This window comes from Panthera uncia, chromosome B4 (assembly GCF_023721935.1).
Source record: "Panthera uncia isolate 11264 chromosome B4, Puncia_PCG_1.0, whole genome shotgun sequence".
In the NCBI taxonomy this organism is placed as follows: Eukaryota; Metazoa; Chordata; class Mammalia; order Carnivora; family Felidae; genus Panthera; species Panthera uncia.
In genome coordinates, this window is record NC_064809.1 from 33657125 (window position 1) to 33672034 (window position 14910).

Here is a 14910-nt window from a genome sequence, read left to right on the forward strand (position 1 = left end):
TTGTAAATTTGAGCCCCACGTTGGATGGAGAGATTACTTAAGAAATAAAATCTTAAAAAAAAAAAAAAAGTGGGAGTATTAATTTCAAACAGAGCAGACTTCAGAGCAAGAAAAGTTATCAGGAATAAAGAGGGGCATTACATAATGAGAAAGGGGTTAAACCTCCAAAAAGACATAATAATCTTTAATGTGTACACATCTAACAACAGAATGTCAAACTATGGGAGGCTAAAACTGATAGAAGTGCAAGGAGAAATAAATTAATCCACTATTATAATTGGAGACTTTGACACCTTTCTAGTAGAAATAGACCGAAAAGTCACAAATGACATAGTTATATTCAGCAATTGGATATAATGGGCATCTATAAACTACCTCATCCAATAATAGAAGAATATACATTCTTCCCAAGCTCACATGGAATACTCACCTAGACCATTCTGGGACATGAAACACATCTTTACAAATCTAAAAGAATAGAAATCATACAATGTCTGCTCTCAGGACCACAATGGAATACAACAAAATACAATAACATAGATGGAAAATCCCCAAATACTTGGTTATTAAACAATATATTTCTGAATACATGGGTCAGAGAATAAATCTCCAGAGACATTTAAAAATACTTGAACTAAATGAAAATGAAAACACAACTTAAAACTTTGTATGAGGCCGTAAGAGCAATGCTTAGATGGAAATTTATAGCATTAAATATTAAATGCATATATTAGAAAAGAAGAAACACCCAAAATCAATCACCTAAGCTTCCAACATAGGAAACTAGAAAAGGAAGAGAAGATGAAGTCCAAAGTAAACAGAAGAAAAAAAACATAGTAAAAATAAGAGCAGAAATCAATGAAATTGAAAACAGGAAATCAATTGAGAAAATCAATAAAACCAAAAGCTGATTATTTGAGATCAATAAATTCAGTAAGAAACACACACACACACACAAATCACTAATATCAGAAATTAAAAATGGGACATCACTACAGATCTCATGGACATTAAAAAAAATAAAGGAATATTGTGTTCCATAACTATAAATTTGATAACCTGGATGAAATGGACCAATTCTATAAAAGACATAATCTGTCAAAACTCACACAAGAAAAATCTATGAGGCCAGCATTACACTAATTCTAAAATCAGACAGATATTATAAGAAAACTACAGACCAATACCTCTTATGAACATAGATGCAAAATCTTTAACAAAATATTGGCAAATAGAACCCAACAATATATAAAAAGAATTATATGCCACAACCAAATAGGATTTATCTGGGTCAACATTAAAAAATCAGTTAATGTAATCTATCACATCAACAGGCTACAGACCAAAAAGCAAAGTCATAAGTTCATGTCAACAGACAGAGAAAGCATCTGACAAAATCTAACATCCAGTCATCATAAAACTTTTATAGTAAATTAGGGCAGAGGGGAACTTCAACTTGACAAAGAATATCTATTAAAAAAACCCTATTGCTAACATGTTTAATGGTGTGAAACTATAAAGTTTCCATTTAGATGAAGAACAAGGCAAGGATGTCATCTCTCACCACTGCTTTTCAACACTGTACTGGAAGTCCCAGCTAATGCAGTAAGATACGGAAATAAAATGTATACAGATTGGGAAGGAATTGTTAAAAAGAAGACAACAGGCCCCAAATGGATTTACTTGAGCTAAACCCCTGTCACAGACCAAGACTTAATACCTAACCTAACTGCAAGTTCAACCTTCTTTAAGAATGTGATCTTAACCAGTCAGTCTGGAATTTCCTAGTCAGCACTAGTGAGGTAATTCACCCAATAGACTCCATTTACCTCCCTAAAAAAGGTGACCTTGCCTGAAATAATCCTTTCTTTTGTTTATGACTTCCTTGTCCTACCTCCTTTCTGCCTTTAAAAGCCTTTCCTTGGGTCACCTGGGTGGCTCAGTCAGTTGAGCCTCCAACTCTAGATTTCAGCTCAGGTCATGATCTCACGGTCAGTTATGAGATCTAGCCCCACACTAGGCTCTGTGCTGGGCACGAAGCCTGCTTAAGAATCTCTCCCTCCCTCTCCCCCTCAGCTCTTTCCCCACTTGTGTGCATACTCTAAATAAATACATAAATACATACTTCTTTTATTTGCTAGATGGGATGCTGCCTGATTCATGAATCACTGAATAAAGTCAATTAGGTCATCAAATTTACTCAGTTGAATTTTTATTTTACAGAAGAAATAAAACTGTCTTGTTCACAGATGACATGATCATCTATGTAATGAAAATCCAAAAGAAGCGACAAAAATACTAAAACTAATAAGCAATAATAGCAAGGTTGTAGAATACAAGGTTAATATACAAAAGTCAACTGCTTTCCTATATACTAACAATGAACAAATGGAAATTAAAGACCTAATACTAATTACATGAATATCCCCCAAAACAAAATGTTTAGGTATAACAAAATAGGTACAAGATCTATATAAGGGAAACTATAAAACTCTGATGAAAGAAATCAAAAAAGAACTAAATAAATGGAGATAGTCCATGTTCATGGATATAAAGTCTCAATATGGTTAAAATATCAGTTCTTCTCAACTAGATCTATGATTCACTACAATCCTAACCAAACTCTCAGCAAATATTGACAAACTAACTCTTAAGTTTACATGGAGCAACAAAAGACCAGCGATAGTCTACACAATATTGAAGAACACAGCTGAAAGACTGACACCACATGACTTCAAGACTTACTATATAAAGCTAGAGTAATCAAGACAGCATGGTATTGGTGAAAGAACAATAGATCAGTGGAACAGAATAGAGAGCCCAGAAACAGATCCACATAAATACAGTCAACTGATCTTTTTATATTATCTTATTTTAGAGAGAGAGAGAGAGAGCACATGAGCAGGGGAAAGGGGCAGAGAGAGAGAGAGAGAGAGAGAGAGAATCCTAAGTGGGCTCAACCAACATTCAGCATGGAGCCCAATGTGGGGCTTGATCCCACACCCTGGGATCACGACCTGAGCAGAAATGAAGAGTTGGATGCTCAACACACTGAACCACACAGGTGCCCCACACAGTGATCTTTGAAAAAGGAGCAAAGGCAATACAATGGAGAAAAAATAGTCTTTTCAAACAATGGTGCTGGAACAACTAGACATGCACATGCACAGAAATGAATCTAGACACAGACTTTACATGCTTTAAAAATTTAACCCCAAATGGGTCACAGACCTGAATACAAAACACAAAACTAAAATTCCTAGAAAATAACGTAAGATAAAACCTAGATGACCTTCGGCTTGGTGATGACTTTTTAGATACAACACTAAGACACAGTCAAGGAAAGAAATGCTTGATAAGCTGGACTTTATTACAATTAAAGTATCGGTCTATGAAAGACAGTGTGAGAGAATGAAAAGACAAGCCACAGACTGGGAAAAAACAATTCCATTTTTTTAAATGTTCATTTATTTTTGAGACAGAGCACTGTACAAGCTGGGAGGGCAGAATGACAGGGAGACAGAGGATCCAAAGCATGTTCTGGGCTGACAACAGACAGCCTGATGCAGGGCTCAAACTCACAAACTGTGAGATCATGATCTGAGCCAAAGTCAGATGCTTAACTAACTGAGCCACCCAGGCACCCCTGGGAGAAAAATTTCAAAAGACACACCTGATAAAGAACCATTACCCAAAATATACAAGGAACACTTTTTTAAAATCCAAGTTAGTTAACACATTGGGTAATAATGATTTCAGGAATAGAATTCAGCGATTCATCACTTACATATAACACCCAGTGATCATCCCAACAAGTGCCCTCCTTAATGCCCATCACCCATTTAGGGCATCCCCTCAACCTGCCAGCAACCCTCAATTTGTTCTCTATATTTAAGAGTCTCTTATGGTTTGTTTCCCTCTGTTTTTATCTTACTTTTGCTTCCCTTCCCCTATGGTCACCTGTTTTGTTGTTTCTTAAATTCCACATATGAGTGAAATCATATGATATTTGACTTTCTCTGACTTATTTCGCTTAGCACAATATCTCTAATTCTATCCATGTTGTTGCAAATGGCAAGATTTCGTTCGTTTGGATCACCAAATAATATTCCATTGTATAGAAATATATACCATGTCTTCTTTATCCATTCTTCAGCCGATGGACATTTGGGCTCTTTCCATACTTTGGCTATTGCTGACAGTGCTGCTATAAACATTGGGGTGCATGTGCCCCTTCGAATCAGCATGTTTGTATCCTGTGGATAAATACCTAGTAGTGCAATTGCTGGGTTTTAGGGTAGTTCTATTTTTAATTTTTGAGGAACGTCTATACTGTTTTGCAGAGTGGCTGCTGCACCAGTTTGCATTCCCACCAGGAGTGCAAAATGGTTTCTCTTTCTCCTCATCCTTGCCAATATTTGTTGTTGTCTGAGTTGTTAATTTTAGCCATTCTAGCAGGTATGAGATGGTATCTCATTGTGGTTTTGATTTGTGTTTCCGTGATGATGGGTGACGTTGAGCATCTTTCCATGTGTCTGTCTGTTAGCCACCTGGATGTCTTCTTTGGAAAAATGTCTATTCCTGTCTTTTGCCCATTTCTTCACTGGATTATTTGTTTTTTGGGTGTTGAGTTTGAAAAGTTTTTTATACATTTTGGATATTAACCCTTTATCTGATATGTCATTTGCCACTATCTTCCTATCTTCTCTCATTCCGTCAGTTGCCTTTTAGTTTGGTGATTGTTTCCTTTGCTGTGCAGAAACTTTTTACCTTGATGAGGTCCCAATAGTTCATTTTTGCTTTGGTTTCCCTTGCCTCTGAGGACATATCAGGTAAGAAGTTGCTGCGGCCAAGGTCAAAGAGGTTGTTGCCTGTTTTCTCCTCTAGGATTTTGATGGCTTCCTTGTGTTACATTTAGGTCTTTCATCCATTTTGAGTATCTTTGTGTATGGTGTAAAGAAGCAGTCCAGGTTCATTCTTCTGCATGTCACTGTCCATTTTTCCCAACACTGTTTGCTGAAGAGACTGTCTTTTTTCCACTGGATTTTTTTTTTAATTTATAATGTTTATTTCTTAAAATTTTTTTTTCAACGTTTTTTATTTATTTTTGGGACAGAGAGAGACAGAGCATGAACGGGGGAGGGGCAGAGAGAGAGGGAGACACAGAATCGGAAACAGGCTCCAGGCTCCGAGCCATCAGCCCAGAGCCTGACGCGGGGCTCGAACTCACGGACCGCGAGATCGTGACCTGGCTGAAGTCGGACGCTTAACCGACTGCGCCACCCAGGCGCCCCTATAATGTTTATTTCTTTTTGAGAGAGAGACAGAGTGTGAACAGGGGAGGGGCAGAGAGAGAGAGGGAAACACAGAATCTGAAGCAGGCTGCAGGCTCTGAGCTGTCAGCACAGAGCCTGACACAGAGCCCGAACCCATGGACTCTGTGATCGTGACCTGAGCCAAAGTCGGATACTCAACCGACTGAGCCACCCAGGTGCCCCTCCATTGGATATTCTTTCCTGCTTTGTCTAAGATTAGTTGGTCATATGTTTGTGGTCCATTTTGGGGGTTCTCTATTCTGTTCCATTGATCTGAATGTCTGTTTTTGTGCCAGTACCATACTGTCTTGATGATTACAGCTGTGTAATACAGCTTGAAGTCTGGAATTGTGATGCCTCCAGTTTTGTTTTGTTTTGTTTTGTTTTGTTTTGAACATTACTTCGACTATTGAGAGTCCTTTCTGGTTCCACACAAATTTTAGGAATGTTTGTTCTAGCTCTGTGAAGAATGCTGGTGTTATTTTGATAGGGTTGCACTGAATATGTAGATTGCTTTGGGTAGTATTGACATTTTAACAATATTTTTTCTTCCAATCCATGAGCATGGAATGTTTTTCCCATTTTTTGTGTCTTCTTCAATTTCTTTCATAAGCTTTCTATAGTTTTGAGTGTATAGATTTTTCACCTCTTTGGTAAGGTTTATTCCAAGGGTTTATTACGGGTGTTGGTGCAATTGTAAATGGGATCAATTCCTTGATTTCTCTTTCTGTTACTTCATTATTGGTGTATAGAAATGCAGCTGATTCCTGTACATTGATTTAATATCCCATGACTTTGCTGAATTTATGTATCAGTTCTGGAATTTTTTTGGTGGAGTCTTTTGGGTTTTCCACATAGAGCATCATGTCACCTGTGAAGAGTGAAAGTTTGACTTCCTCCTTGCCGGTCTGGATGCCTTTTATTTCTTTTTGTTGTCTGATTGCTGAGGCTAAGACTTCTAACACTATGTTGAATAACAGTGGTGAGAGTGGACATCTCTGTCGTGTTCCTTAGGGGGAAAGCATCCCCATTGAGCATGCTATTAGCTGTAGGTCTTTCATATATGGCCTTTGTGATCTTGAGTTATGTTCCTTTTATCCCTACTTTGTTGAGGGTTTTTATCAAGAAATGATGCTATATTTTGTCAAATACTTTTTCTGCATCTATTGAGATCATGTGGTTCTTATCCTTTATTTTATTAATGTTATGTATCACATTGATTGATTGCAGATATCAAACCAGTCCTGCATCCCAGCAACAAATCCCACTTGATTATGGCAAATAATTCTCTTAATGTATTGTTGGATCTGGTTTGCTAGTATCTTGTTGAGAATTTTTGCATCCACGTTCACCAGGGAAATTGGTCTGTAGTTCTCCCTTTTAGTGGGGACAAAGAACTCTTAAATAAGAAAAAAAATGGGGCCCCTGGGTGGCTCAATCAGTTAAGCGTCTGACTTTGGCTCAGGTCATGATCTCATGGTTCGTGGGTATGAGCCCTGCATCAGGCTCTGTGCTGACAGCTCAGAGACTAGAGCCTAATTCAGATCTATGTCTGTCTGTCTCTCTCTCTCTCTCTCTGCTGCTCCTCCATTCACACTCTGTCTCTCTCTCTCTCAAAAATAAACATAAAAAAAAAAAAAGAAGAAACAACCTGATTTTTTTTTTCTCATTAAACTTTTGTTTTAATGGGTCTCAAAATTCTGCGACAGATTTTTGGTCAAGTTGTTTCCATTAAAAAGTACTGGTTTTAAAAACTAGTAACTTAAAACTGCCACACACACATACAAAACAAATGGCCCACAAAACATTCTTCCTTCTTTCTGAAGGTTTTATGATGCATTTGCTATCATTAACCATTCTTTTACTATTAAACTTAAATGGCCAATTGACACAAACAGTTCTGAGACCATTCTTCCACCACTGATTGAGACTGGAGTGGCAGAGATAATATTCATTTAGCCTTCTGAGCTTTTTTGGGAAGACTTGGTGACTTCCCAGCTTCAGCCGCCTTCTTGTTCACTGCTTTGATGACACCCACAACAACCACCTCATATCACGAATAGCAAAATGGCCCAGGGGAGGATAGTCAGAGAAGCTCTCAAGACACACAGGCTTGCCAGGAACCATATCAACAATGATAGCATCACCAGATCTCAAGAACTTGGGACCATCTTCCAGCTTTTTTCCAGAACAACGATCAGTCTTCTCCTTCAGCTCAGTGGACTTGCAGGCAATATGAGCTGTGTGACCATCCACCACAGGTGCATATCAAGCGCTGATCTGGCCTGGATGGTTCAGGATAATCACCTGAGCTGTGAAGCCAGCTGCTTCCATTGGTGCGTCATTTTGCTATCACCAGCGACACTGTCACAATGAACATCTTTGACAGATATGTTCTTGACTTTGAAGCCCACATTTTTCCCAGAAAGAGCCTCACTCAAAGCCACTCAAAGCTACATGGTGCATTTCAACAGACTTTCCTTCAGTTGTAACACTGACTGGAGCAAAAGTGACGACCATGCCTGATTTAAGAACAACAGTTTCCACTTGGCCCATAGGGACAGTACCAATACCACCAATTTTGTAGACATCCTGGAGGGGCAGACATAAGGGCTTGTCAGTTAGATGAGTTGGTGGCAGAATACAATCCAGAGCTTCAAGCAGTGTGGTTCCACTGTCATTGCCATCTTTACGGGTGACTTTCCATCCCTTGAACCATGACATGTTAGCACTTGGCTCCAGCATGTTGTCACCATTCCAACCAGAAACTGGCACAAATGCTACTGTGTTGGGGCTATAGCCAATTTTCTTAATGTAGGTGCTGACTTCCTTAATGATTTCCTCATATCTCTCCTGGCTGTAGGGTGTCTCAGTGGAACCCATTTTGTTAACACCAACAATAAGTTATTTTACACCCAGTGTATAAGCTAGGTCATGCTCACAGTATTCTTGGAGATACCAGCTTCAAATTCGCCAACACCAGCAGCAACGATCAGGACAGCAGAGTCAGCCTGAGATGTGCTTATAATCATATTCTTGATAAAGTCTTTGTGTCCTGGGGCATCAATAATGGTCACATAGGACTTGCTGGTCTCAAATTTCTACAGGGAGGTATCAATGGTGATACCATGTTCATTTTCAGCTTTCAGTTGATCCAAGACCCAGGCATACATGAAGGAGCCCTTTCCCATCTCAGCAGCCTCCTTCTTAAATTTTTCTAAAGTTCTTTTGTCAGTCCTGTCACATATATAGATCAGATGACCAGTAGTGGTAGCCTTGCCCAAATCTAGGTGTCCAATGATGATGATGTTGATGTGGGTCTTTTCCTTTCCCATTTTGGTTTAGATTTAGAGGTGGTTTTCACGACACCTGCGTTCTGGCAACAAACCCACTGTGAGAGAAGCCAACCTGAGTTTAAAAATGGGCCAAACATCTTAACAGACACCTCACCAAAGATATACAGATGGCAAATAAGCATATGAATAGATGCTTCACATCATATGTCATCAAGAAAATGCAAATTAAACTAATGAGATATGGGGGCGCCTGGGTGGCTCAGTCAGTTAAGCATCCAACTTTAGCTAGGGCTCAGTCAGTTAAGCATCCAACTTTAGCTAGGGTCATGATCTCACAGTTTATGAGTTGGAGCCCTGTGTTAGGCTATGTGCTGACAGCTTGGAGCCTGGAGCCTGGTTCAGATTCTGTCTCCCTCTCTCTCTCTCTCTCCCTCAAAAATAAATAAACATTTTTTTAAAAAGTATCAGATTCTTGGTTTTGGCTTAGGTCATGATCTCATGTTTCGTTGAGACTGAGCCCTGCATCAACCCCACACTGGGCGTGAAGCCCTTAGGATTTTCTCTCTCCCTCTGCCCTTCCCCTGTTCACGTATGTTCATTTTCCCTCTCAAAAAAAAAAAAAAAAAAGAAGTTTAAAACTTATGCCCACATAAAAACCTGCACACAGATGTTTGTAGCAGCTTTACTGATAATTGCTAAAACTTGGAAGCAACCGAGATCTCCCTCAGTAGGTGAATGCGTAAATAAACATCCAAAGGAGTGCTAAAAATTCAATGCTAAAATGAGATGAGCTATCAAGCCATAATAAGAAATGGAGGAGGGGCACCTGGGTGGCTCAGTCAGTCAGGCGTCTGACTTCGGCTCAGGTCATGAACTCCTGGTTCATGAGTTTGAGCCCTGCATCTGGCTCTGTGCTGACAGCTCAGAGCCTGGAGCTTGCTTTGAATTCTGTGTCTCCTTCTCTTTCTGTTCCTCCCCCACTTGCACTCTGTCTCTCTCTCCCTCTCTCTCAAAAATAAATAAAGGCTAAAACAAAAATAAAAAATTAAAAAAAACACATGGAAACTTAAATGCACTTACTAAGTTAAAGAAGCCAGTCTGAAAGGCTACATACTGCATGGTCTCAACTGTCTGACATTCTGGAAAAGCAAAATCAAGGAGACAGTAAAAAGATCAGTGGTTGCCAGAGGTTAGGTGGGAGGGAGGGTCAAACAAGCGGAACACAGGATTTTTAGAACAGTGAAACTACTCTGTATATAATACTACAAGGGTGGATATGTCATTATACTTAAAATTTTTAAATGTTTATTTATTTTTTTAAGCTGTAAGCACAGAGTTTAACACAGAGCTCAAATTCACAAACCGTGGGATCATGACCTGAGCCGAAGTCAGACGCTTAAATGACTAAGCCACCCAGGTGCGCCAGATATATGTCATATTATAAATTTGTCCAAATTATGGAATATACACCAAGTAAACTGCAACGTAAACTATGGTCTCTGGGTGACAATGATGTTTCCATGGAGGTTCATCAGTTGCAACAAATGTATGACTCTGGTGGGAGATGTTGATAATGGGGAAGGCTATGCATGTGTACAGTCAGATAGTATATTGGAAATCTCTGTAAATTCTGTTCAGTATTTCTGTGAACCTAGAACTGCTCTACAGTCTGTTTAAAAAAATTCAAACCAGTCATATTACTTCTATACCTCAATAAAGTGTTCTTCTCAATACCAGTACAATGGAAAAATCATCTCAAATATACTGCAAAAACAATCACAAAACATAAATCATAGGGAAAAAAAATTATCTGTAGAACTCCAAATGGCATTCATCCTAGGCATTTCTTTTTATAACTCAGAGAACAAAATATTACTGTCCTCTGCAAATTTATAAGCCCAAAGCCTTCATCTAACATATTATAGCCGCCATCACCTCCTCCTTCCCTGTAGGTTTTCAAAACTAGTTTGAGAGCTCAAAACCACTTGGAGAGCTAGGTAATTTGTTTTACCCTGATGTTATATTCAAGTGGCTGAAGACAAACACATCACCCATGGAAATCATACTACAGACTTTATATAACTGACATGCAACTTCGTGTAGACAATGACCATAATTGTCAATGACCTCTAGAAGAATGACCATTATGGTTTTAAGGCCTGTCAATGTAACATTTAACACAAAGTACCTTAAAGGTGATTCATGTTGATACTTTGTATCAGAGGATACATTTTCATCAATTAGCTGAAAAAGCAATCTCTTGGTTTTAAACATACACACAAAAAACAGAGTGTTTAGACCTAACAATGTGAAATATATAGATTGGGCATTCAAATTTAGAGATTAAAAACACATTTATAAATTGTTTAATATTAACAACTAGTTATTCATATTTTTGCTTTTTCTTTAGCACACACATTTCAGTTGAATAAAATACTCTGTAATAAATTATAATAACAAACAATATACACCAATACAACAATATACATCAATATACTACATCATAATAAAACTGAAAATGGAGAAGGGAATGAATAACATCCCCTGTATTTTGTTTTTTCCCTTGTTGTAAAACACCATATAAGTGAGGAAGATTCCTGACTGGAGCTACCCATGAACAGCAGCAATGGCAATGATAATGGCAACGAGGAAAATGGGGGGCTGGCTCATGTACTTTCCTCATCCTCTATCTACCATGGAGACATGGAGGAGATTCTTTTGAATGCACAACAGGAATTAGGACAGAGCAGTTTAAGAGGAAGTGATTACTGTGACAGCCCTTCCCCATAAGATGAGTAGATTTTTTGTTTGATGTAGAAATGCACAGTAGCAGAGACCACAGCTCTCAGTCAGAAGTTATAAAAGAAAAGAAAGAAGTTGATGCTTTGAAGGAAAGTATAGACTGTATGTCTGACTGATCCTGTAGGTCTGAAACCATTCCCCTGGGGAGTTAGTTCCTCTTCAGGCACTCTCTGTATCTTTTAGGCATGAGGAAAAGAAAAAACAGGAAGAGGGGTATTTTCTCTGCAGACTCTTCATTCCATCTCTCTTCCTTCCTCATGTTTTGGCTTTGGAGCTAGGCATCTATACTGAAAATAACTGAGCACACCTCTGCTAGAAGTAGTGTATTATCATAGTAGTTTACTTGAACTTGAGACCATGACAAGCCTGACCCAACCTACCACCCTATTTTTACATATCCAAGTTCCAGTAACTCTCAAATCCAGTATTTTATTCAAACTCTGTTGAGGCATTTTACTAACCTCATTCCCTCTTTAGCCTATGACACTTTAGAATTTCCTAGCAGTTGGCTGCTGTCTAGCAAGGGCTTCTTTTCCCACAAATGCCACCAATAGATTAAAATTTTGGCAACAATGTTATTGTCTTTTATTACCACCAGACCAAGACCTGCATCATTTATGGTATAAATTTTACTCCTGCAATGTAACTACCACCTCTTTCTTAAAACGAAATCAGGTTAGCAAATGATAAGATGCTTTGTTGTTTTGTTTTGTTTTGTTTTTCAAGACAAAGGCAAGCTTCTCTAAGTTTGAATTTACAGTTATTAAAAAAGAAAAGAGGGGCACCTGGTTGGCTCAGTCAGTAGTGACTCTTAATTTTGGGGTTGTGGGTTCCAGCCCCACATTGAGCCTAGAGCTTACTTAAAAAAAACAAAAACAGGGGTGCCTGGGTGGCTCAGTCGGTTGAGCGTCCGACTTCGACTCAGGTCATGATCTCACAGTCTGTGAGTTCAAGCCCCGCGTTGGGCTCTGTGCTGACAGCTCAGAGCCCGGAGCCTGTTTCAAATTCTGTGTCTCCCTCTCTCTCTGACCCTCCCCCGTTCATGCTCTGTCCCTCTCTGTCTCAAAAATAAATAAACGTTAAAAAAAAAATTAAAAAACAAAACAAAACAAAAACAAACAAGACATATACACACAAATATCCAGGGCAATAAAAAAATATTTTAAACCAAAAACTAAGAAGAAATTAAGATATAATAAAATGGAAAGGGAGATACAACTCCATACATTGTAAAGATTAAAAAAGAAAGGATTTTTTTTTTTTTTTTTTTTTAAAGAAAGTCAGACTGCCACATGCAGCACCTCATTCAGATGTGTCTGGAGTCTTAGAAGCTTGACTACCATATGTTCTCCTACAAATGGAGCTTGAGAGCCTGTTTGGAGGCTCTAGCAGTGGAGTGCGGCCATTCCTACACCCTTGACAGAACGGTGTCTGGGAAGATCATCCTCTTCAACCCAGTGTGCAGCCTCAGGAAATGCACATGGAACATTGAGGGAGGAAGGGGAGATGGGCCTAGCCAGCTAGATCAGCCAAATCAGCCCTGGTGATCAATAGGGTGACAGATGTTGCAGCTAGATTGCCTTCCCATCCAAAAGAGAGGATATATTTGAGACATTTAGAAATCTGTACGCTGGGGCACCCGGGTGGCTCAGTCGGTTTAGCGTTCGACTCTTGATCTTGGCAGGTCATGATCTCATGGTTTGTGGGATCGAGCCCCCTGTTATTAGCACAGAGACTGCTTGGGATTCCCTCTCCCTCTCTCTCTGCCCCTCCCCTGCCTGCATGTACTCACCCTCTCTCTCTCTCTCTCATAAATAAACTTAAAAAAAAAAAAAAGAAACTTGAATGCCAACAGGATATTTGATGAAGAAATCATTTTTAACTTTTTTGATGTGATAATGTTAGTGTAATTAAAAATAAAATCTTAAATGGGGTGCCTGGGTGGCTCACTTAGCTGAGCGTCCAACTTTGGCTCAGGTCATGATCTCACAGTCTGTGAGTTCAAGCCCCGTGTCGGGCTCTGTGCTGAAAGCTCAGAGCTTGGAGCCTGCTTTGGATTCTGTGTCTCCCTCTCTCTCTGCCCCTCCCCTGCTCACGCTCTGTCTCTCTCTGTCTCTCAAAAATAAATAAACATTAAAAAAAAATAAAAAATAAAATAAAATCTTAAAACAAATAAAAATTAAAAAAAATAAAAATATAATATTTATTTTTTAGAGATACATACTGAAAAAATTTTTAATTCCGCTATACTTAAAATACAGTGCTGATTAAAGTGCACAATATAGTGATTCAATTCTATATATTACTCAGTGCTCATGATAAGTATACTCTTAATTTATCCTCCTCACCTATTTCACCCAACCCCCCACCTCCCTACATACTGAAATTTTTATAGATAAAAGTATATGATGCCTAGATTTTGCTCCAAAATAATATCAAGAAGAGACATGACTAGGGTGTGAAAAAAGCATAACTGGCAATGTGTTAATGGCTGTTAGGGCTTAAATGATGGGGGTCATTATACTATCTTATCTATTTTCATACATGTTCAAAATTCTCCAACATAAAATGTTTATTAATTTATTTATTAATTAATGTTTACTTATCTATTTTGAAGGAGAGAAAGAGAGTGCAAACAGGAGAGGAGCAGAGAAAGAGAAAATCCCAAGCAGGCTCTGTGCTATCAGTGTAGAGCCAGACCCAGGGCTTGATCCAACAAACCACGAGATCATGAAAAGCTGAAATCAAGAGACCTGAGCTGAACTCAAGAGTCAGATGCTGAACTGACTGAGCCACCAAGGCACCCTAAAATGTTTTTTAAAAATAAGTGGTATAAGACAATTAAGAAATAAAAATCCACTGTATTCTCCTCCAAAAATAAATAAATAAATAAATAAATAAATAAATAAATAAGAGGGTATTATGAACAGCTCTATGCCAATAAATCTGAAAATCTAGGGATAATATCCAGAAAAATTATCAAAAGTTGACAGGAAAAACCAGAAAACTTGCCCCAAGGAAAACACCAGGTGATTTTGCAGGCATGATAAGGCACAATAAATTAAACCTCATATATACTATTCCAGAGGATAGAAAAAGAGGAAACACTCTTCCCTTCCCAACTCTATATTTTACGAAGCTAGCATATCCTTAGGGGCGCCTATGTGACTCAGTTGAGCATCCGACTCTTGGTTTTGGCTCAAGTCATTGTTAGGATGTCCCTGGAACCACAGTGGAAGGGACAGCCGTCTCGCCAGCGCAACCCAACGGAAAGCCCAAAGCTGCGCGCCAAAACAAATTGGAGGTCAACCAATCACCGAGCGACAACATGACATGGCGCGAAAAAGGCCCACGCGGACCTAAACTGCGAACCGCTGCAGCTTAAAAACCATACCACACACCCGGCGCGACTTCCCTGACTTTTCTTTCTCTTTCTCTCTCTTTCTCTCTCTCTCTCTTTCTCTCTCTTTCTCTCTCTCTCTCTCTCTCTCCCTCCC

General features: G+C 38.9%; 1 protein-coding gene and 2 pseudogenes across 7 annotated transcripts in view; 1 reads left to right on the forward strand and 2 right to left on the reverse strand.

Moving 5' to 3' along the window:
* BCL2L13 (BCL2 like 13) overlaps positions 1-14910 on the reverse strand; it is an 87820-nt gene that overhangs the window by 18247 nt on the left and 54663 nt on the right. Inside the window, exon 7 of one of the 7 annotated variants that reach the window (XM_049624836.1) lies at positions 431-468. The exons of the other annotated variants lie outside the window; for them this stretch is intronic. Coding sequence (XP_049480793.1) covers positions 431-468 — 38 coding nt within the window. The remainder of the gene's footprint in view (positions 1-430; positions 469-14910) is intronic. 7 annotated transcript variants of the gene reach the window in all.
* Positions 5301-8900, reverse strand: LOC125918698 (elongation factor 1-alpha 1-like; annotated as a pseudogene).
* Positions 10749-11714, forward strand: LOC125918225 (BCL2/adenovirus E1B 19 kDa protein-interacting protein 3-like; annotated as a pseudogene).